General features: G+C 48.5%; 11 protein-coding genes across 11 annotated transcripts; 4 read left to right on the forward strand and 7 right to left on the reverse strand.

Annotated features, from left to right (window-relative positions):
* Positions 1–50: 50 nt before the first annotated feature.
* Positions 51–1,921, forward strand: N7517_009756 (Oxoglutarate/iron-dependent dioxygenase; the record flags this gene model as incomplete). The annotated part of the gene is made up of 3 exons (XM_056727479.1): positions 51–386; positions 494–878; positions 1,854–1,921. 3 exons carry the CDS (start codon positions 51–53, stop codon positions 1,919–1,921), a joined length of 789 nt encoding a protein of 262 aa, XP_056576051.1.
* Positions 1,922–2,876: 955 nt separating this feature from the next.
* N7517_009757 (uncharacterized protein) lies at positions 2,877–3,611 on the forward strand (the record flags this gene model as incomplete). Its single annotated transcript, XM_056727480.1, has 1 exon — positions 2,877–3,611. One exon carries the CDS (start codon positions 2,877–2,879, stop codon positions 3,609–3,611), a length of 735 nt encoding a protein of 244 aa, XP_056576052.1.
* A 390-nt stretch (positions 3,612–4,001) lies between these two features.
* On the reverse strand, positions 4,002–5,148 carry N7517_009758 (uncharacterized protein; the record flags this gene model as incomplete). Its single annotated transcript, XM_056727481.1, has 3 exons — positions 4,002–4,784; positions 4,834–4,988; positions 5,037–5,148. 3 exons carry the CDS (start codon positions 5,146–5,148, stop codon positions 4,002–4,004), a joined length of 1,050 nt encoding a protein of 349 aa, XP_056576053.1.
* A 302-nt stretch (positions 5,149–5,450) lies between these two features.
* Positions 5,451–6,211, reverse strand: N7517_009759 (uncharacterized protein; the record flags this gene model as incomplete). Its single annotated transcript, XM_056727482.1, has 2 exons — positions 5,451–5,716; positions 5,812–6,211. 2 exons carry the CDS (start codon positions 6,209–6,211, stop codon positions 5,451–5,453), a joined length of 666 nt encoding a protein of 221 aa, XP_056576054.1.
* Positions 6,212–7,526: 1,315 nt separating this feature from the next.
* On the reverse strand, positions 7,527–9,141 carry N7517_009760 (DUF1996 domain-containing protein; the record flags this gene model as incomplete). Its single annotated transcript, XM_056727483.1, has 3 exons — positions 7,527–8,703; positions 8,755–8,911; positions 8,967–9,141. The coding sequence occupies 3 exons, from the start codon at positions 9,139–9,141 to the stop codon at positions 7,527–7,529; spliced, it is 1,509 nt and encodes a 502-aa protein (XP_056576055.1).
* Positions 9,142–10,857: 1,716 nt separating this feature from the next.
* N7517_009761 (uncharacterized protein) lies at positions 10,858–13,064 on the reverse strand (the record flags this gene model as incomplete). Its single annotated transcript, XM_056727484.1, has 3 exons — positions 10,858–12,211; positions 12,284–12,419; positions 12,515–13,064. 3 exons carry the CDS (start codon positions 13,062–13,064, stop codon positions 10,858–10,860), a joined length of 2,040 nt encoding a protein of 679 aa, XP_056576056.1.
* A 277-nt stretch (positions 13,065–13,341) lies between these two features.
* On the reverse strand, positions 13,342–15,295 carry N7517_009762 (serine/threonine-protein phosphatase 2B catalytic subunit; the record flags this gene model as incomplete). The annotated part of the gene is made up of 5 exons (XM_056727485.1): positions 13,342–13,399; positions 13,463–14,382; positions 14,458–14,715; positions 14,781–15,112; positions 15,178–15,295. 5 exons carry the CDS (start codon positions 15,293–15,295, stop codon positions 13,342–13,344), a joined length of 1,686 nt encoding a protein of 561 aa, XP_056576057.1.
* A 1,658-nt stretch (positions 15,296–16,953) lies between these two features.
* On the forward strand, positions 16,954–17,547 carry N7517_009763 (ankyrin repeat domain-containing protein; the record flags this gene model as incomplete). Its single annotated transcript, XM_056727486.1, has 1 exon — positions 16,954–17,547. The coding sequence occupies one exon, from the start codon at positions 16,954–16,956 to the stop codon at positions 17,545–17,547; it is 594 nt and encodes a 197-aa protein (XP_056576058.1).
* Positions 17,548–17,713: 166 nt separating this feature from the next.
* N7517_009764 (ankyrin repeat domain-containing protein) lies at positions 17,714–18,443 on the forward strand (the record flags this gene model as incomplete). The annotated part of the gene is made up of 2 exons (XM_056727487.1): positions 17,714–18,008; positions 18,070–18,443. The coding sequence occupies 2 exons, from the start codon at positions 17,714–17,716 to the stop codon at positions 18,441–18,443; spliced, it is 669 nt and encodes a 222-aa protein (XP_056576059.1).
* A 165-nt stretch (positions 18,444–18,608) lies between these two features.
* On the reverse strand, positions 18,609–19,068 carry N7517_009765 (uncharacterized protein; the record flags this gene model as incomplete). Its single annotated transcript, XM_056727488.1, has 2 exons — positions 18,609–18,894; positions 18,932–19,068. The coding sequence occupies 2 exons, from the start codon at positions 19,066–19,068 to the stop codon at positions 18,609–18,611; spliced, it is 423 nt and encodes a 140-aa protein (XP_056576060.1).
* Positions 19,069–19,406: 338 nt separating this feature from the next.
* N7517_009766 (MFS-type transporter sphD) lies at positions 19,407–21,184 on the reverse strand (the record flags this gene model as incomplete). Its single annotated transcript, XM_056727489.1, has 2 exons — positions 19,407–20,858; positions 20,918–21,184. The coding sequence occupies 2 exons, from the start codon at positions 21,182–21,184 to the stop codon at positions 19,407–19,409; spliced, it is 1,719 nt and encodes a 572-aa protein (XP_056576061.1).
* Positions 21,185–21,409: the final 225 nt, after the last annotated feature.

Raw genomic sequence — 21,409 nt, forward strand, 5'->3', positions numbered from 1 at the left:
TATCTTGCCTTTAAAGCCACTTCCCTGCCACTTTCTGTTGGCACCTAAAAATGACATCCAACTTCAAATCTATCCCGGTCATCGACCTATCCCTCGCCAAGTCACCCATAACTCGGCCCAAGCTTCTCCAAGAACTCCACCACACCCTCACCTCCATTGGGTTCCTGTATATCACGAATCACGATGTTCCACAAGACGTAATCTCAGACCTCAAACATGCCCTCCCCACACTATTTGCCCTCGATCCGGCCGAAAAAGAAGAAGTGGCTTTACACAACTCCCCTCATTTTCTGGGATACAGCCAAGTAGGCTCAGAAACAACAGCCGGAGTCGCAGATAAACGCGAACAATTCGAGTTTGCAACCGAGCTCCCAGACTTATGGCGCGTGGGTCTTCCTCTTTATGAAAGGTTAAAAGGACCGAATCAGGTACAGCAACCCCTATCCCACCCAGCGCATCAGTCTGACTCAGAAGTTATGCTGATAAACAACAGTGGCCGTCCCAAGACCCATCTCTTCGGATCGTCATCCAGAAATATATTCACGAATTAACAAATCTCAGCGAGCGATTCTTGCGCTTGGTGGCTGAAGCACTCTCCCTAGACCCCGAGACTCTATTCGCATTCCTCTCGGAACAGCATCGTCTCAAGCTAGTCCATTATCCCGCCTCAGATCTTAGTTCAGATCCCAACATTCAAGGTGTGGGCCCTCACAAAGATTCTTCTGGATGGTGGACATTTCTTCTCCAAGCATCACCTCCAACCGTGAAGGGTTTACAAGCTCTCAACAAGACAGGTGAATGGATCGATGTCCCTGTCATTGAAGATACGTTCGTTGTAAATATCGGACAGGCTTTTGAGGTGGTTACTCATGGTGTGTGTAAGGCGACGACACATCGTGTGTTGTCAGGTCTGTCGGAGAGATATAGTGTGCCCTTTTTTCAGGGTGTTCGGGGAAGTCTGACAAAGGAGGAGGCGGTCGGGACTCTGAATAGTCATTTTGCTATGCAAAAGATAGCACTAGAGGCGTCGGAGGGTGCGAGTGTTGACTCGGCCTTTTTGAGGGGCAGGTATGATACTTGGGGTGAGTCACAATTGCGCACGAAGATTCGGAGTCATCGTGATGTAGGGCGGATTTTTTATGCAGATGTGTTTCATAATTATGTCAATGATGATAATTGAAATCGAGGGTTGGGTGGGAAAGTCGAGTTTATTGCGGAGGTATGTGGCGAGCTGGTGAAGGTTGAGGTTTGCGGAGTGCTCACTATATATATGTCAGAGAAACCATCATGAGGAAAATAACAACAGGGAAGGCTTAAAGTTTTGGCAGCTACTGGACAGTTGAAGTCTGCGATTTTAAAACCTAGTCTTTTCGATATTCCTTCTAGTGTAATAGGTACCTGAGGCTGAACAAAAAAGAAAATGATAGTACTATTGCCTTGGATTCATGGACTTCGAGCAGAGATTCCTATGAGACTACTTTCCCTGAAGACACTGGTGCTCTTCTTCTTAGGTTGTATCATTACAGTCTCTAACGCGCACTATCGTGTTGATTAGAAGTCAGCCAATTTCCGGCCTTCAGCGACATGTCTTAAGGCTCGCCAAGCTATCCATAATTAGACAGTAGCATGACATACTACTTGATCATCTACACCCATGTCTGCCTCAATATAGCGTAGTATTCAATGGTGACATTCCTTCAGCGCCCTGACCATTCATTTTAATTTTTCACATCCAAACAGTGTGACTTGAAACAAGATCTTACATCGTAGAGCCCCTACTTGGATAGAACTAGTCATTTAAGGACACAGCATATCTAAAAGCCAAATCAGTCCAATCCTTCAAACAATTACAGGTCCACGCGGGCACACGTCACTATGGGGTATCGCAGGGTTCCATCACTCAACGAAACTTATGTTTTAATGTAAATAGTTAATCTAAATGACACCAGATCGAGTTGGAGATTATATAAAAACGCCCGATCGGCATTTTAGATGCATACAGTGTGGGGATCAGCGAATCGCATGCCAACCTAGGAAGAAGACGGGTCGGAAAAAATTCGCTTTAGCGCGAACTGAAACTAGTGATATTCAGGGACATTCCACTTTTGGACTTGTATCTACGCTTTTTGTTGGGTATATTGTCGACATTCGAATCTACTTGTCTCCGTGATGTCTATGTGGTTCACAGAGTGCGCAATCCTTTCTCCGCGATGTATATGGCTCCAGCAATGAGACTATTACAGGGGAACGTATAAAGTACTCCACGTGGGATGTGCTGGATATTTGCACACGTACCTGCATAATATAGTTACAGGGGCAGGGGTAATTTATATGGGATTTAGATCAGATCTCAACCTTGACAGTTCCAAGGATTTTATGAACGATCAAGTCCCACTTATTTAACCCCACACAGCGCATTCCAAGCCTTGGAACTTCGGCATATCCATGTGTCTTTCTATATAGGACCCTTACATTTTCACCTGGGCAAGATTGTAGTGTAGACGTCGAGCTAAACTCGAGTTTTGATATTCGGCATGTAGATGTGAACTGCCCCGACGTGGCTAGATTTACCATGGGCTCGATATGGGAAAAAAAGGAGAGAAAACATGAAGTGCCTAATATATTAAATTGCAACTCACCGTATGATAGACATGAATGAATAAAGCACAGAGACGTTTATTGTAACCCCAGGAATGGGCGGCATCAGAAGACAAAAAGTTTGCAGATCATCATTTAAAATAAACGCTTCAGTGTTTCGTCTTTATCAACTCTCAAAGTGCAAGCTACTCCGTAAATACCACAAACCTATATAAAGGCCCTTAAACAACCCAACTAAGGATGTTATTCCACACACCCAATCCTCTCAAACCACCAACATGAAGTTCTCTCAATCCCTCCTCTTCGCCCTCCCCTTCCTCCAATCCGCCGCAGCCCAGGGTGGCGGCATGGTCGGCATCGGCTGGTCCGTGGAGAACGTCACCGACGCAGGCTTGAGTGAGATTTACTTCCCAATGGACATCTCCGGCTCTCCCCACGAAGGCGGCTTCTACTTTGCCCAGCAATTCGGGTTCGTCAACCAAGACAACGTCGGCTACACCGGTTTGCAGCCCCGTCCCAACGACAATGGCCTTCCCGTCATCCACGGAGTCTTCTCCAGCTTCAATGAGGGCACAACCTCCGACGACCCTAACTGCAGTGACGGTGCTGACGGCGGTGCTGGCGTGAGCTGCGCTGTTGAGATCGTTAGCTCTTTCGAGCACCAATACCAGCTTCACATCAAGAATACCGAGGGAACGAAGTGGGTCGGGACTCTTGTTGATGTTGTTAAGGGGAACAGCACTCAGATCGGCTCTTACACTCTTCCTGCTGGATCGAAGGGTATTCAGAGCTCCCAGATGGGCTTTGTTGAATTGTACGGCTGGAACGATGACAAGAAGGAGCATGTTTGCTCGGATGTGCCTAAGCACTCGGTTATTTTCGGTGCCCCTATCTCCAAGGGTTACTCTGGAGCCGTGAGTGATCCTTATGAGTACGGTGACTGTGTTGGTGAGTCTCAGTTTGAGGCCCACAGCCACTCTGATGGCAGCTACTCTGTCACTGTTGGGTGGTAAATGGGGGAAGAAATTGAGGCAGGGACCTCGCGTGTCTTTTCCTGGTTCATCAGGTATGGATCAAGCTTGGACAAATTCTAATAAACTCAATTGTCAATGGATTCTTCATGAAGAAGATCCAGACTTCATTTCTCTCGTTGGATAAAACCACAAAACGATGTCTATACCCAGGGTCGACTACATACATGGGTACAAAGACGACTTTAATTTAAACAACCTCTTGAGCTACTTGAGATCAACAATGTCAAGTTCAATTCGGTATTCCTTTTTGCTATGTAAAATATCGACCGGTTTGGACTTGAGAGCTGCTGGATTGTACAAACGGAATCTATGGGCATGTATATCTCTATAAGTCACGCATCCCACACTATTTGTCTCAACAGAAAATACCTAAAACCGCCTAGACTCAACAGCAGGCTTATTCCCAACAGCGACCTCAATCTTCTCAACAATCTCATCCGTCAACTTCTCTACCACTTCCAAAGCCCGAATATTATCAAGAACCTGCTGCGGCCTCGACGCACCCGTAATCATAGACGAGATATTCGGATTTTTCAAAATCCACGCAAGCGCCAACTGCGCCGTCGAAACCCCAAGTTCCTTAGCAACAGGCTCCAGCGCCGCAACCTGATCCAGCTGACGCTGCCAGGTATCATCACCAACAGTCTTCCGCAGACCCTTCACATATACATCCTCCGACTCTGCCAGCCGCGACCCAGGCGGAGGAGCAGCAGCATGATTATACTTGCCCGTCAAGACACCGCCCTTCAACGGCGACCACACAGTCAGACCGAGTCCGTGCGCCTCATATAACCAGCGGTATTCTTTCTCCACACGCTCGCGCACGAGGAGGTTATACTGCGGCTGCTCGACAACAGGACCGACAAGACCGAGTTTATCGGCGATGCGCCAGGCGTCGGAAATCTCACTCGCGGACCATTCCGAGGTTCCCCAGTAGAAGGCTTTGCCGTTGTCAATGAGGTAGTTGAAGGCACGAACGATCTCTTCCATGGGTGTGTCGCGGTCTGGGCGGTGTGCGTACACAATGTCTACATAAGGCAGCGCTAGTCGTTCCAGAGAGAAGTTCATGCCCTCGATAATGTGCTTGCGAGAGAGACCGTTATTGTTGAGTGGTCTGTCTGGGTTGGCACCGTTGGCACTGCCCCAGTAGATCTGGAAATGGGTTAGTGGGGGCAAGAAACTGGATGGAAATTGGACATACCTTGGTGGAAATGACGAGGTCGTTTTGCTTCCAGCCGAATTTCTTGATTGCCTCTCCGAGTACGATCTCCGATTGTCCGTCGGAGTATTTCTCAGCGGTATCGAAGAAGTTGACGCCGGCATCGTAGGCAACTTTCATACATTCAAGGGCGGTTTCTGTGGTTTATTAGCTTTGGTTAATTCTATTGGTAGAGAGGGTCATACCATTCCCCACGTGTCCGCCATATGTGAGCCAGCTACCCAGCGAGATTACTGAGACTTTCAGGCCAGTTCTACCGAGGAACCGGTATTGCATTTCAGGTAGAGTATTAGACATTGTTAAATTCAAAGGTGAGATGAAGTAAAGCAAGCAGAGTAGACAGACTTTATAGACGATGCGGGGTTAAGTTAACACCGGTAAAGGCGGAACTTGCCATTTCCCGATTGGGACGCCGCCAGCTTGGACCTTCCCATAAAACTGGGGCAGTGGTGCTTCAGGCTAATCACGAAATGTGTAGAATCAAATGGTGCAATATATCACTCATTATTTCAGACACGTTACTTGATTCTTTCATCCCCACTTCCCAGTAACATTAATCATCCATTAAGAAAGTCAAAAGTACAGATATCGCCATAACTTCAAAACTCACATCCAGTTGGATTAGCACCAGGCCAGTCAGGATAGACCGGAGTCTGCGCCGCATTGGCACATTTACAAAACTCAGTTTCCAAAGGGATATCCGAACAAACGCCCGACTGAGTGGCGCAGTACTCATTAACCGAGATGGAGGTCGTCATACCCCGTGGACAGGAACTGTATGGCATACAGAAGGTATCATAGTTCGACGAGCCTGGTAGTAGGGTCATGCTGTACCATTGGTATGCAGCACAGGAGCAGGAGACAGCTACAAGAGTCGATAACATTCAAATTAGCCTCGGCGCTTAACATTTATCTCGTGAGATAATAGGAACAAAGGTATCGAAAAACAAACAAACCTACCCCTGATCACAGTCGATTTGCCCCCCACCAAGGTGCCCTGGTATATGGTCGATGTCGAATACGGAATAGCCCCATTCGAGCATGAGGTGGTAATCCACGGTTCGCTGAGCGGGAAACAGCTCGATTGCTCCATACAATGATCTGGATGCCAAACTGACGGGAAGAATCCCTGTGCGCACTCAATTGGAGGCTCCTGGCTGAAACAATATGACACTGGGGTCCCCAATGTACAGTCTGTCGTGTAGACGGCGATTTGGCCCTGGGCGCATCTGAGCTCGGGGCCTTGGGTGATCACCGCTGGAGCTGCAGTCATAGTGATCGAGGCAGTTTGTTGAGGGATAGCCATTGTGGCCGAGAGGAAGAATGCGAGAAAGAGGTAGACTCGGTGGAGGGATTCCATTATGAGAGTGTCAAGGTTCATTGGTAGGTATAAATAAACTTGATACCAGGATTGTGATAGGGGTGCTATTGTTGTGAGCTTCCCTTCGGAGCCTAGAGCTGGATCTTGTTTTTTTATATTGACATAAATCCAACATCGAGGGCGGCCTAATTTGGGCTCTTGAGATTTGGGATTCACTTAGCTTGGCTGATAGATTCGTTGACGCATCAGAGACAGCGAAGTTTAGCTCATACTACCTCGCGTAAGGAGTGCGTGCAACCCTTTTCATAGATATCGATAACTTACTAGTCTGAGAATACGATTTCCAAATGCTTCAACAGCCTAGGTCTGCATAGACCTATAAAAATAGTAGCTTACCCCTCGTCAACGAAGCAAGATATCCTTCTTCGGGTAGTCCATGACCTAGAAACCTATTCTCAGTAATAGAGTAAGAGACTAGCGATGTCACTTGATTGGCCACGTAAAACAGGGTCTTTGAATGACAGCACTGGAGCGGAGAATTGGTGCCCATGTTGCGCATAGTGCTACACGGAGAGGTGGCTCGGGGGAGAGACACTAATGCAAGACAGTTGGTATGCATCGTTGCGACGCTGACTTGACATGTCTGTAATTGAGGAAGTTGGATAGTTCTCAGTGGTAGAGAAGATTCAAATATCCTCATACATTGTCACCTACAATGCAATTTTTGTTCTTCTGTCTTGGAATTGATGGTCTCGTCGCTCGTTATGTCCCATCTGTCCCACGGGATGTCGCACGGAGTATGTACAGCATGACCGTTGCGCACTGTTCGAAGGTAGCCTGGTTTTTGCTTTGCATGGAGTTGCCGAGACATCTGCTGAGAGGTTGAGTTGAGATGAAACATAGGTAAATGATTTAATTTGCGAGAGGTGGAGTGTGAGACCTACGTTGTACATTGCTGCTGTCCCATTGATATGATGTCACACGAGGACAGGGGATAACTAAGATGACAAGGTTTAGATGTTTAGAATAGTAAAGAGGCTTGTATGTTTTACATACACCAGATTCTTATCGACCAATGCGGTTAAATTGTGTACCAGCCAGGACTATTTAAAATTTTATCACGAGAACGACAATATGGTCAATGCACACCCTCCCCGACTGACTAGAGGATGTCCAACAATCGGAACAAAATAAATTTACATGAATCAAAGCTCCCGGGGGTACAATCCAGCAAGTTCAACGTTCAACTTGAGGTAGAAGCATGGGGTATATCCTCTCGGCCAAGGTGACAGAAAGGAGAACGCGCGAACTTTGCGCATTGGGTTCCAAACACCCACAACGGAGGTTGTTAAACCTAGTTGTGTCCGTGGCGGTGATGAAGATGTCTGCGGGCGTGGCCAGCAGCCTGCACCGGTTCCACAGGTTCCAGAACAGTGTCCTTCTTCACGTAGGAAACGGCGGTAGAGGTTTCCATAATGGTAGTAATGGTAGAAGAAACAGTCCGGATGGGGCCAGTGCTAGTCGAGTACGTGTCGCCATTCTCATCACAGAGGACGACAACATCACGTTGGAGATAGATGATCTCTTCTGTGATGGGATCGATAACAGTAGATGTGACGGGGGTCGGGGTTGGCGAGGGAGTCGAAGTGGAAGTGAAAGCAGTAGTAGCTTCGGCAGTAGGCTCCGCAGTGCTGGTCGCATGGAACTTGTCAAGCAAAGTGTTGGGATCGATCGAGATACCAGCAATGGAAATGGTGGGAAGCGTAATCACATTGGCGGTGGTGGTTGCAGCGTGCTTCATCACGGCGCGTTCTGGGCCCCACTCGACAGGCATGCCGCCGGGCAATCCGTCGTCGTGCATGTGGCAATTCTCGTGTTTGATCTCGGATGGAATGGAGAACTCACACTGACGCTGTTCATCTTCGGTCTGAATGGTGAAGACTTCACACTCATCAACGATACCTGTCTCGCTGGTGCAAGTCTCAATGGCCTCCTGTAGGACGCCATCCTCCCAACCGTGCATGAAATCACCATGGTATCCGTATCCAGTGGGATCACCGTTGGCGAGTGCGAAATATCCATCGACGCCCTTGAAAGCGTATGTGTCCCAAATAGTCTCGTAGAAGAGCGATACAAGGCGAGTTTCGAAACCCTCGGGGCAGGTACCATCCATAACAAGAGATGGGTATGCGACGTGGGATTTGTGGTCGAGGGAGTCGGCATCCTTGCCATTCCAGCAAGATGGGAACATCAACTCAAATCGGATTCCATCGGTGCAATGCGCATCAAGGTACTCCTTGTCGGGCAGGTGGTGGCGTTTGAGGGAGTCTTCTGGGGTCTTCTCATAGTTCAAGCAGTTGAAACCAAGGGCCTTCTGGCGCAAAGCAGCCTGCGAGGCCTGGGCACCAGACCACTCGGACTTGGGAGGGTCGGGAACGGGCCAGGTGAAGTTACGCTGGAAGGGGTCACCTGCCAGCATGCGGAAGTCATCTGGGAAAGCTTTGATATCCTGTCCATACAGAAGGTAGTAGCTGGTCGAGTGTTAGCAGATTCTCACTGCGAGAGCCAAAAATCTGACTTACGCAAGCATGCCTCCAACCTCATCAACTACCTGGGCACTGCCGTTGGTGTGCATGAAGTACAGAGCGGGAGCCCAGTAAGCAGACTTGTCTTCAGTCACTGCGCACGAGGTGCAATCAGATTCGAGCAGCTCGCTCTGACTGGAGCTCATGCCAAAGCCTAACCACAAGTCAGCACATGCATAGAACAAGTTCTAATTAGGATAATGCGTTACCTCCAGCTCCATGGACCGCATGGGCGTGAGACGAGGCCTTGCCTGGCTCTACAATGGGGTCAATACGGGCGAGACCAGATCTTCCACGGCAAGGAAGACGCCAGAAAGCAGTTGTATAGCTTGGGAATAGCGCAAGACAGGCCATCGCAATGGCTGTCAGTCGAATGTCCTGCATGTTGGCGGTTGAGCCGTGTCGACGGGCTTAAAACGAATGAATAATCTCAGGGAATTGTAAATGACAGACTCGCCAGGAGTACCGAATCAACCGGTTAGGCGTGAAGAAAAGTGCGAGTGAGTGTAGATACTGAGCAGTATGTTAGTTGGATGTGAAGTCAAGACATCACAGGTACATCGATCGAAAAAGACTCCGAGGAGTCCAATCGATCGTCCTAGCAATCTTATATCGATGCTCCCTTCCGATACAAGGGTAGAGGAATGACCCCTTGCTTGCCGGGTTGGTACACCACTTCCCCCGTAGGGATATTTGAGAGAAGGGTAAATATGCGACTTACCGATCAAACGCGTTTCTCCTGACGTCAGTAAACAAAGGATATCCCTGAAGATGCGTATATCAGCCTCAACTCTATTTTCAATTCAAAAACGCCTCCAAAAGAAGAACTCACTTTGAATTTCAAAATAAAAGAATCAAAATAGTAAATGAGCGACAAGAGTAATGAGTGACAGACCCTGAGATAGGGCAAAAGAGTGAAAAACGCAGAAGAGCAAAGGAATTAAGGAGCAGCCCACGGGGATCAAGTACTTCAAGGCGGGAAAAGGTCAAAAAAAATGGAGGCCTTCATTAATGAGGCGCCAATCCCCCTTTAGTGCTTGGAGAGGGGCCTGAGTTTAATGAGTCGGCCAATCCCTTGATATCTAGGATATTAAGCAGGCTGGGGACTCGTTGGCATTAGAACAGTAGTCTGAGCCTCTCTACATCCCTTACTACGATTGGGTGTTCATCCGAAATTAAAATGAGCAACCATCCTGGGGGGCTTAATCTAGGAATTCCGGCATTGGCGCCAGAGGGAAAAACAGAGGAGTTAGAGAGATAAAGGTTCTGTGGAGTTTCCGTCGATATCTGAGACGCTGAAACGAACGGCGCGTTCCTGGACTAAACCACTAGACCCATCTTAGTGACCCACGTTGGGCTTGGGGATTGGCTTAAGTGGCGCAATATGAAACTTCGAAATTATATCGCCCCCTATTTGGGATTCGATAGGGGAAATTTGCAATTACCGGTATAAAGATTGGTGCTGCGCCCAATATGAAACATATGTATAATGATCTATAAGAGATTGTTTATTTCATCCTATCGGAGTTGAGATATATATGGTCAACTTTAGTACGGACTATACTCAGATTAGACCATACCGTTTGAGATGTAACATATTCTCCCTGCAATGACCCGATCCAACACTCTCTGTACCTCCGTGTCTCAGATCTTACATCTGTCCATGAAGATGCGAAGCTTTTTAGTGTTCTAGCTCACCGGCACTTGAGTATAGAAGGATTGCATTATTTAGTATTAAGATCGGCTGTGGAGCAAATCATGTTCGGATGTACAAGATATATTGGTTCGAATCTCTTCGAAGATTCTAAATAGCCCTTGGTCTACGGGAGTAGAGAGTGCCACATTCCATTTTCGTTAGTTGCATAAGGTTTTCTTGTACGGAGTTCCCAAGGCTGTTTCGCAACCAAAAGAACCAAAATGCATTGTGGAGATTTACGGGTCTGATGTACACATGTGTTTCCTAAACGGGATCCTAACCTTGGAACGCGGTAGATGGCCATATGGTTCAATATCATACATATCAGACATTGCAGCTCTAGAACTCTATCCTAAAAAGGCAATACATATACAGTACATGATTCGATGGTTGTATAGCGCAGATTACACCTTCACGTCTTCCAAAGCCTTTCTCGCTCTTGCAACGGACTTTCGTGCACGGGTATCAGATAAATCCTCAACAGTCTTGCCGCCATCCCGTACAATACCGCGAAGAGCAACTTCAGTTTCCAGCAGCGAGGTGCGACCTTCCTCGCGGACCTCCTCCTCCCAGAAAGTACGGGCGACATCCCACCTCTTCTGCTGGCGACGCATAGAGTAAATCAAACCCACGGCGGCAAGCGTACAGGACTCATACACACCCGCCGATGGAATAGCCACATACGTTAGAGCGGAGAGAGCAGAAGTCAGAGTCGTGGTGGACACGCTGAAAAGCACCAGACTCTGGGCGAGGGCTTGAAGGGATGGCACCGTGCTGGTGAGGAGCTTGGTGCGAAGGTCGGGGATCTGGGTTGGCCAGGGAGGCATGGCAGAATCCTTCGCAGCGTCAGGAATTGAAGATGGAGGCTCTTCCAACAGGCCGGCCTGCTGGTACTTGCCCACGGTCCAGATGACCTCCTGCTCCGCCCGGCGAAGGAACTTCCTTTCCAAGATCTCAGATGTAATCATGCTCACATCGTCAACGCGCCAGAAGAGTTTCCACCATGCAAGGCCGCGCCAGCGTGGACTGGCCAGTCCTGCATCGAGGGAACTGCGGAGCTCAGAGTGAGCACGCTCGGCCCAGCTAGTCACGCCTCGGTCCAAGGTGGACCGAACCTCTTCAGGGGCTACGCCGGAAGTCTGATCATGGAGCGCCTTGGCGTCTCTGGCGATTACACTAGCGTCGGCCGCGTCAACAAGGGACTCCACCAGAGGGACCAATGCCGGATTCAATGCATTTCCACTGGATGGTTCCGAGAAAGTTGCAAGCCAATCGATGAGAGGTTGCACGCCACTGCCATTCCACCCACGTTCGTAGTCGGAAGCATTATGGACGGATTCACGGAATTTATCCAGTGCTGTGCTGGCACGCTCGACATCTACCAGGGACATTCGCTCGTTTGTGGATTTCTGGTCTGCCACTGCAAGTTCGATGGCCCCGCGCACTGAAGAGGCCTCGTTCTTCAGGTCTGCCCGACCGATCATTGTGCTGTATGATAGCAGGCCATCCACGCCACGACCGCATACGATCGTGCGGTGCACGGGATACCGAACAAAATTATGCCGACCGGAGTGCGAGGTCTGGATAGTAACTGTCGGGACGAGGAAGGTGTCGGCGTGTAACGTAGCGGCGTGGTGGTCAGGCTCAGAGCCTAGGGTGCTGACTAGGATCTCCAAATTGCCCTTCCTCAGGATGGGCGATGGCACTGATATCGTTGGTAGCAGGTCATTGGGGATGGATTGTGAGATTTCGCCATATCTATAGAATGGATCCTTCAAATCAGTACTAGTCACGGACGGTCAAACCCGCAGACAGAAGATTTGTCCATACCTGATCAGCAGTCCTCGGGATGAATCGGCATCATATGAGTCGAGAATGTCTTCCCAGCCTTCCCGGGGTGCCAATGGGTCGGCAAGTAGTAGTCGAACAAGCTTTCGTGCAGAGGTGGCATCGTTCAATCCAAGAACTAGAGTCCGAATCGAAGATAAATTAGTGCCATGCTTTCTTTGAGGAAGACCCAATGCTGAGAGCAATAGCCGGATCATATAACCAGAAACTCACCAGCTACTCTAATAAGAGGCGTTTCAGACTCCAATCCTCGCAGTGCGAATTGCAGCCGACTGAGGTTCACCTGTTCCAGGGCGGCATCCTTCACTCCCTCGAGTGCGGCGTGCAGCTCCTTGAACCGCGGCGGCACGCTCTTCGCAGTGATAATGGAGGATGTGGTAAATGTCCGGGAAGCCGATGCTGCGATTGTGTTTTGAGCTCTGGCGACTCGTCGAGATGTGTCGGGTTTGTCGATGCTGCGGCTGGTGTAGGCGCGCGCGGACAAGGTTCGTCGCCAGATCGCGCACGAGGGGCAGTAAAAGACAGCGCTGATATCCAGTGGACGCGACAGGCTCTTTGCGAGCGCGCTGCGCAATCTTGGAGCCATTGGGGCGCAGTGAAGCGAGCTTTGTAGGGCAGTTCTCGCAATGGCACTTGGATGAACTTGGTTGAGCGGAAGTGGATGCGGGAACGGGCCTTGGCGTTCATCACGGGCTTCATAGGTAGTTTCATACTTTACTTCGACGTGGCTACCAGATAACTTGGGTGAAATAAGGTTGATCATTATGTCAATATTTACAATACATGAACCCCTTTCCCTACTGTAGTTGCAGAGTTGGCTACGAAAGGTGGGTGGAAAAGCACACATTTTAACTGAACAGTCCTATTTATCGCTAGAGTTGTGGATTCACAGGTTAAATCGCCAGGCGAGGGTTAGGATCAAGCAGATAGATAGGGTATCGTATCGATCGTGTCGGGACAAAAGGCGTGTGCGCTGGAGGACAGGAAGAAGAAATGCATAGATCGTGTCATAATATCAACTCGGCCACATCATAGTTTGATCAGGCATCCTTAGGAGGATCCCTCTGTCGAGAACGGGGGCGGCCTGAGCCAGCAGACCTGATGATTTTAATTAGTATGTGAAATGGGATGGTGGCAAAATCTCTCCAAGTAAATACTCACATGCTGATCCGTCGAGCAACCGTGGCGAGCCCAGCATCGTTGGCAGCCTCATGCTCAGCCCGCTCCAGGGCCACACGACGACTCTCCTCACTCTTTGCGATAACTTCTTCTTGGCTAGGGGGCACGTGCTCGTTCTGGATATCAACCTTCCGGGCATCCTCGAAGTTGTGAATAGCCTGTTTGATACCTTCCGCACCCAGCATGAGGGTTCCAGCAGGAAGACGACCGCCAGCCGCCGTCTTCAGCTCAGTGACACTCTCGGACTGCTCGCGGAGAACCTGGAAGACACGAGAGAGGCGGCCAATGGCAAGAATTTTGTTTTTGATAGCACGTCTCTTGAACTCGCTGGATTCGGGGTCCGTTGACGGGGGCGAGATTGGATCCTTATCCTTCTGTTCAACGGGAGACACAGGTGTGGGGGGCTCGTCCTCCAACTCTTCCTTCGAGCAGGTGTTGAGAATGGCGATGAGCATATCCGTGATCTTCTCACCAACGAACGGCAAAGACCAAGTGAAAACATCCATAAAGTTAGGCAGCCAATATGGGTGCGGGGTGCAGTTGAATTGGCGGATGTTCATCACATTGTTCTCATATTTCAGGACAGCCGCCTTGTTGTTGTAAACATCCAGATAGTTAGGCGCACTGAAAATCGTCATAACACTAGGGAAGCCAGTGGTTCGCGTCTTTCTGTACATGCGATATCCGGCATCCTGGGCCTCGTGTGCTCTGATGATGGAGAGCAAATTGTTCTTCTCCAAAAACGCGCATGCCGCAGGATAAGAGAAAAAGTAGGAGCAACCACGGACACTATTGTGAATAAAGAAATCGCCTGTCTTTTCTTGCCCAAATTCCTCTAGAGGGTCAGCCCAAAGGATGTCGCACATAAGACCGTGGGTTGGGGGTTCGCGGAAGCGATCGATCTATGTCTGTTAGCTTTCTGCCAATATATCTCTGCTAATACTATCATTCCGAATACGGATAGGGCAGATACATACAGCCTTGATGTCTTCGAGGGTATGCAGCTCGGGGCTGAGACCACCATGAATGCAGAGGAACTGTTTGTTCATAACCGCCGCCAGCGGCAGCGCGCAGAAGGATTCCAGGCATGCCTCGTACAGCCGTTCACTATATTTGTGCTTGCACTCCAACTTGAAGGTGAAGTAGTCTGTCAAGTGGCGACATTCGTGATTACCCCGCAGCAACCAAAGTGAATCGGGATACCAGATCTTCAATGCCCAGAGATAGAGGACGCACTGCGGAGACATATGGTCAGGGTAGTTCTTCAAGATTTAGCGCAACTCGAACTCGGACGACCCACCTCAATACTGAAATAACCACGGTCCACATAGTCACCCAAAAACAGATACCGCGTCTCTGAAGGGTCACCGCCGACCTCGAACAGCTTCATCAAATCGTAGTACTGGCCGTGAACATCGCCACACACTGTGATGGGCGCATCCATTTCGAGCAAATTTGGCTCGGCTTTCAAAACCTGTGTACCGGCGTGGATGATCCATAGAGCCTGTTCTTCTGAAAGACGACCTTCACGATAGAGGTGTTGCTTGAGGTACTGGAGATTGGGCTTGGAGGGGTCCTCTGGCGACCAAAACATATCATCCGGAGGATAGCTGAGAGCAGGCGCTTGGACCTCTGTCACGAAACACCGTTAGCAATCAGATTAAATCTTGCGAAAGCGACCGAGACCACTGCATTACCTTTGACCACTCTCTCCATTGTCGAGACCTGCGTGTTATCCTCCATCGTGTGCAATGTGAAGTCGATCTCCGGGACCGGTTGCTTCTCGGTCACGGCGCGTGCTATAGCCCGATCCATTTTGGCTGAGACTGAAATGTCGTTTGAATTCTGAGTTTGGAGTAAGGGGGGAGGGGGAATGGAGAGAAGCGCGGAGGTGTGGCGGGGGGGGGGGGCAAGTTCAGCGCGGGATAGAGCTCCCAGGACGAATAAGAGTTTATGATTGATAGAACCCAAGGCAAAGTTTCAAAAGGGACCGAATAAACTGAACCCAGGGAAGATGGATGTTGGGGGGGGGGAAATGTGAAGTTGGGAAAAAGAGAAACAAATTGGATAAGCGGCTGGGCCGTAAGATCGGTGGGTCTCACAACAACTTTGATCGTTACTGTGAGATTTCTTATTTTGTTTTTCCTTTTTGGGGAGAATCAGTCTCTGGATGCCAGAGATTTGTATCATCAACTTCAGCCTCATGTCAACGTGATAACTTGGTGCCTAAGGCGGCAAGGGTCCCTTTTTACCCCACGCTATCAGATTCATTCGATTTCAAATTTTGATATTTTGATATTTCAACATTTTCAATTTCATCTGAACAGACTCATTATGTACTCTTATAATGCACAGTTCAGTTTTGGCCTCAGCTTCAACTTTTCATCTGACACTACGATTAGCATTTATTGCTAGCCCCGATTTGCCTAGACCGCTACATTTGAGGTATGCAGGATTCATGATCTGCATGGAAAAATTATTTATAGCTGCACCTATTGGTTATAAATGTCCTTCATTTGATGTGAGATTTTATGAAAGGAATAATTACAATGATATAAGCCCTCGCATCAAGACGCTCAGCAGCATACCCTTTTCGGCTTGACACCTGGGGACCCGAAGGAGACTAACCCCTCCGCTTTATTTCTCGAGAGTCCAACAGCGTTCTAGCATCATTTAAGACATACTCTTGGGGGATACAATGACACATTAATCAGAAGTTGACATGTAATACCGACATCGAAATATAGAATAGCAGAGACGTAGAGTTCCATCTCATCCTCAGAAATGATCCGATGAGAGTCTAGATTTATAGTAAACACACTGAAGCGATTTGCGCACTTATTCCCAAAGCTTTTCGAATGGCGGTTAAACAGAGTTGAATATAAAAGCTTATTGTTAAAGAGTTTAAAACCGCCGTGGCACCGATCAGTAAGCTTGATTACTGGTGACACCAAGGCGATATTTCTCCAGGCCAACTGATCTTAGCACTACTAAACAACCCGTTTAAACCCAATTAATGACCTGTGATTCGGTTGCAGCCTGACCAGGGTTCATTTTCCCAGCGTATATCACAGGCTCGAAACTCCTATTGAAGCATGAGCTTAGAAGTCTTCAAATCCACTCGAGTAGATCTAGGTCGCCCCGAAGACATAACAAAATTGAAGAGGAGTATTCATTGCATAGAAGGGAGGAATGTGAAGCACACAGGCGCAAGCGTTGTTACTACTTTTCCATTTGATATCCCTCATCTGATCTGGAGGTTGGAAGCACTGAGTCCACGGGCGAAATACTTCATGACTCAGCATTCATGCCTGAAGCGACAATTCATATCTCGCTCCACGCTTGAAGCGTGCGGTTTTCCATGTTTATCCAATTGCTTTTGGATACGGCGGTCGAAACTTTCCAGAAAAGCTGGACACTGTGGTAACATAAACTCGGATCGCGGTTTCATTCGGTATCACTTTTCCTCCAAAATGGTCAACGTTTTCCCATACGAAATATTTCTCCTCATCGCAGAGAACCTACCCACAGAACGGGATGTTTCCGCTCTCATGCGAACTAATCATGCCCTTTATGACTTGCTAATCACATATCTTTACAAGCGAAACATTCGCTCAAAGCGCCCGCCTCTTTTCTGGTGCTCTTCAAATGGCCTCCTGACCCCAGCCAAACGTATGCTGTCATTGAAAGCAGATGTAAATGCCTACAAGCATCTCACTTTGGGAGAAGCTACGCCATTGATGGGAGCCGCGAGAGAGGGGTATGTGGACATGACAAGGTTACTCCTCGAGCACGGCGCCCAAGTCGATCTTTGCAATACGGATTGGGGACCATGTGGACCTCCGTTGACATTGGCCGTAGCTGAAGGCAAGGACACCAATTTCCGCCACCCGAGGGAGATACAAGATTATTGGAGCTCAGACGAGGAACCTCCTGGAGACGAGATTTTTGACGATGACACCATGTTCGATGTGAGAGTAGCAGAGAGGTCGGAGGACACCCGGGATTACCAGGCTGTTATCAAGCTACTCCTCGACCATGGGGCCAATCCGAACGAACACAGCTAATGGCTCACTATGGTGGATATCGCCTTTGGTTGTAACTGCTACATGCGGTAATCTTGAGACTGTCAAGGTTCTACTGGAGCACGGGGCGTCTGATTCATTGCACGTTGATGTCTACGAAAATGGAGGATATGGATCCCATTATCAGGAGTACAAAAGTCCCCTGAAGATGGCCTGTTACTTGGAATCTCCAGAGCGGGAGCCTATGCTTGACTTATTTTTGAAGTATGGGGCCGAGATCAATGTCGAGAATGGGTTGGGCGAAACTCTGATATTTGCATTTATCAATGGTGAATTTTATGATGCAGTTGATTTGATTCATGAACTTTGCGAACGTGGTGCATCTGCCAGTCGGCAGAATAACGACGGCTTTACACCATTACATCTCTGTCAGCCAAGTGAGGATATGGTCAAAGTACTTCTTGACAATGATGCCGATGTTCATATCCAGAACATGTACGGGCGTACGCCTCTATTTGATCACTAACGTACCTGCCTTGAAACAACTCCTCGCCCATGGAGCAGATACAAACATCTTTGACTATACGGGAGTTAGACCTTTAACAAATCTTGTTGTTACTGGAAATTATGACGCCGTAAAATTGTTGATTGATCATGGAGCCGAGCCAGATTACAAACTGGCAAATGGGAAAACCAATTTGCATTCTGCCGCGATTTACGGTCATGCAACGATCGTGAAGCTTCTCTTGAAGCATGGGGTAGATCTTGGTATCAAGGAACATAATGGGTCAACGGCCTGGGACATGGAAAAAGGAAAGGAGTGCCGAGAGATTCTTGCTCGATGGGCAAGAAGACACAATCAAGAAAGCCAGTTGTCTGGTAGAAAAGATCCTGATGCGGTAGATGAGATCAGTGATGGATCGGGTTCTGAAAATTGAGATTCTACACAGTCAACAAGAGCTATGTTTCAGAGAATATAGACCAAATGAATACCCTAACCTCAATTTCTTTCATTATGTAATTAGACCAGATGGTTTCTCTTCTTCTATAGAGCAAAATACCATGCTTCCGTTCTAACACAGACACTGATACATACTTCTTCATCAGGGCCCGAGACTTCGTGGTATGGTACACAGGATGGTTTCATAGGGCACACACCGAGTCAAACCCTTATGAGTCTTCTCCACCATAGCCTGAAGCGCAGCAGCCGTTCGGGGGACCTTCTCGGTCAATACATCAACACATGTGTGGTAGGGCAACGCGTTGGTCCAACCAACACTCGCAAAGCGCAGGATATTTCTTGTGTTAACGAATTTTGCGGGACGATGCGCCGAGTAAGGTTCTGTATGGTTGACAAGACCACCAACTTTGATATCATTGGTGAAATAACTTTGAGGGACCATGAATCCCGAGAGTATTTCCTTACGCCGTGACACTCAGAACGTGTGAGGCGTTGAAAAAAGGGCACTCAGCTCTCTCGCTGTCTTCGACTTTCAGTGCAACCACATCTGACAATTGACCAGTTCGCGCCATAGCAGATTCGACAGTTGCCGCCTGGGCCATATCGACGAGGCCAAGTTGGACAACGATACCACTCTTCAAGCTTTATGCACTCGTTCCGGTGACTTTGCGCAATACGCAAAATGCAAGTCACAATAGGTGAGCAGGTCATCGCCGTCAACCACCGCAATCGATGCAACGTTGACTAAATGCAAACCCCGTCACAGATAAATCCAGTGAAAACCTTCGCAAACATGACTCGCCGGATACCAGAGAGCCAATTAGTTCCACTGAAAGGACATTGCGGCTGATAGTCGCGGGCATAATGCGCGGGGGAACGGCTTGTATGAACCCTGTTCCCGAGATTTTGTAGCACTAAAGCTTATTATTGAGACTATAGCCTAGTCTTCAAAGCGCTGGTTCCCAAGCTCCCTGCCACTAAGGTTTATCTCATCCAGGAAGATTGAAGTCGCCAAGCCCAATGCACTTAGCCCGGTCATCACATAAAATATAGCACGGAAACACTGCAGATAGACACCTAACACCTGGTCTAGCGTTGACGCAGAGACTTGTATTGATCTCAACGAGTCAATGAAGCTCACAGCATTAGAGACATCTTTCAGCGGCGCTAGGGCCCCCGTCAGCTGAACTGTAGTATGAGTAATAGATTTCGAGAACACATTGTTGAAAATGGACGAAGAGATAGTGAGGCCGACAAGGCCACCAAACAGGCGAGTAGTTTGAAACTGCGCGATGGCCAAGCCTGTGTCATTAACATTCTTGACGCTCGCTTGCATAGGAAGAATGTTAAGACGTAGTAGTGCAACACCTTGACCCCACAGAATAGGAAGCCCATAACACACAGCTGCTGATGCCCCTGTGTCAAAGAGCACCAGTAAGCCTGATCCTAATGTAAGGATGACCCAAGAAAGTCGTAGAAGCCACACATAGCCCCCGAAGAACGGTACCATCATCATTGAAACTGCTGCCACTGACACGCTGATGATAGTAGTGGGTAGCAGGGAGACAGCGGATGATATTGCGCTTTGGAGCTCGACAGATTGGTAGAGTAAGGGCAAATATTGCAAGAGGGAGACTAGCACCATACCGTGGAGAAAGCCTCCTACCAGAGTGATATTTCCAGTCTTTGTATGAAAAATGCGGTGCGGAATAATGGGATTGGCAGGCTTTGCCTCGTAGAATCCGAGAGCGACGAGCACCACAACTCCCAAGAACATTGGAAAGAGAGTCTGCCAAGAGGGCCATGGGTATAAAGAGCCCGCCCAACTCAGGGGAATAACAAAAATCGAGATTCCGATGATGAAAAGCGCCATTCCGATCCAATCAAGGCGCTTTAAGTTCCCAGCGAGCGTAGCATCGAGTGGGATAGGCCGAAGTTTGAGGAAGAAGATAATCATCGGTGTCCCTATTCCAAGCAATGGGATGTTGATCCATCCGATCCACCTCCAGGAGGCATACGTAGCGAAAAGCGCCCCAACGATAGGACCCATGATATTACCAACAGCCGAAGGAATGGCCATCAAGCCCAGATATTTTGAGCGTTCCTCCAGTGTTGTCATATCTGCGAGAATCACTGCAGCCAAAACGTCAATTCCTCCACCACCCAGACCCTGGAGGACTCGCCCAATGATGATAGTGTTCATATTTTGCGCCGTAGCAAAAACGATGGAACCGATGAAGAATAATCCCATAGATACGTAAAGAGGAGGTTTCCGACCGAACCCATTGGAAATGCTGGCCCAGACTGGTTGCATTACCAGACCACAAAGAGTATACGCCAAATTTGCCCAAAATGACTCTAAACTCGAGGCCTTCAGTTCTCCAGCAATGGTCTAGCGATGGGGATGAGTATTTGCGTGCCATACGGATCAGGATGGGTGTTAAGGCTTACTGGGAGGGCGATGCCTAGACATGTTGCATCCAACTGGAATACGAAAAGACTCGCTGCGAGCCCTATGAAGGCGAGCTTGAAGGAAAGCGACTTTTTGGTTGTCGATTCAGCATTCTCCTGTTCATTTTTCTCTTTAGGGGAGCGTGTGTCCCTGGTCTCAGTCACTATTTTCACGTTCTCGGCTTTCTCTGAGTTTTGTTCCAAGTCTGGTCTGTCTGGAATGACGGAGATCTCAGCACCTGGGTTGGTGGCTTCAGAAGGGATCATTGTGCTTTTTGATCAGATTGACTCCGGAGCGAGAAGACAAAAATACATGGAAAGACGAGATATTTGCTCGATCGGCTACTCGACACGGGGTAATCGGTCGACAAATATACAGGGAGACTTTGAAACTCCAAGAGCTAGAGTCGATTAGGATTCCCTTTGCTGATGGGTTATTTGCTTTTCCGGCTGGTGCCTATGGATTGCCTGTGCTTACTTGTGGATTGGGTC

This window comes from Penicillium concentricum (assembly GCF_028827145.1).
Source record: "Penicillium concentricum strain IBT 3081 chromosome Unknown utg000004l_segment0_segment0, whole genome shotgun sequence".
Taxonomy (NCBI): Eukaryota; Fungi; Ascomycota; class Eurotiomycetes; order Eurotiales; family Aspergillaceae; genus Penicillium; species Penicillium concentricum.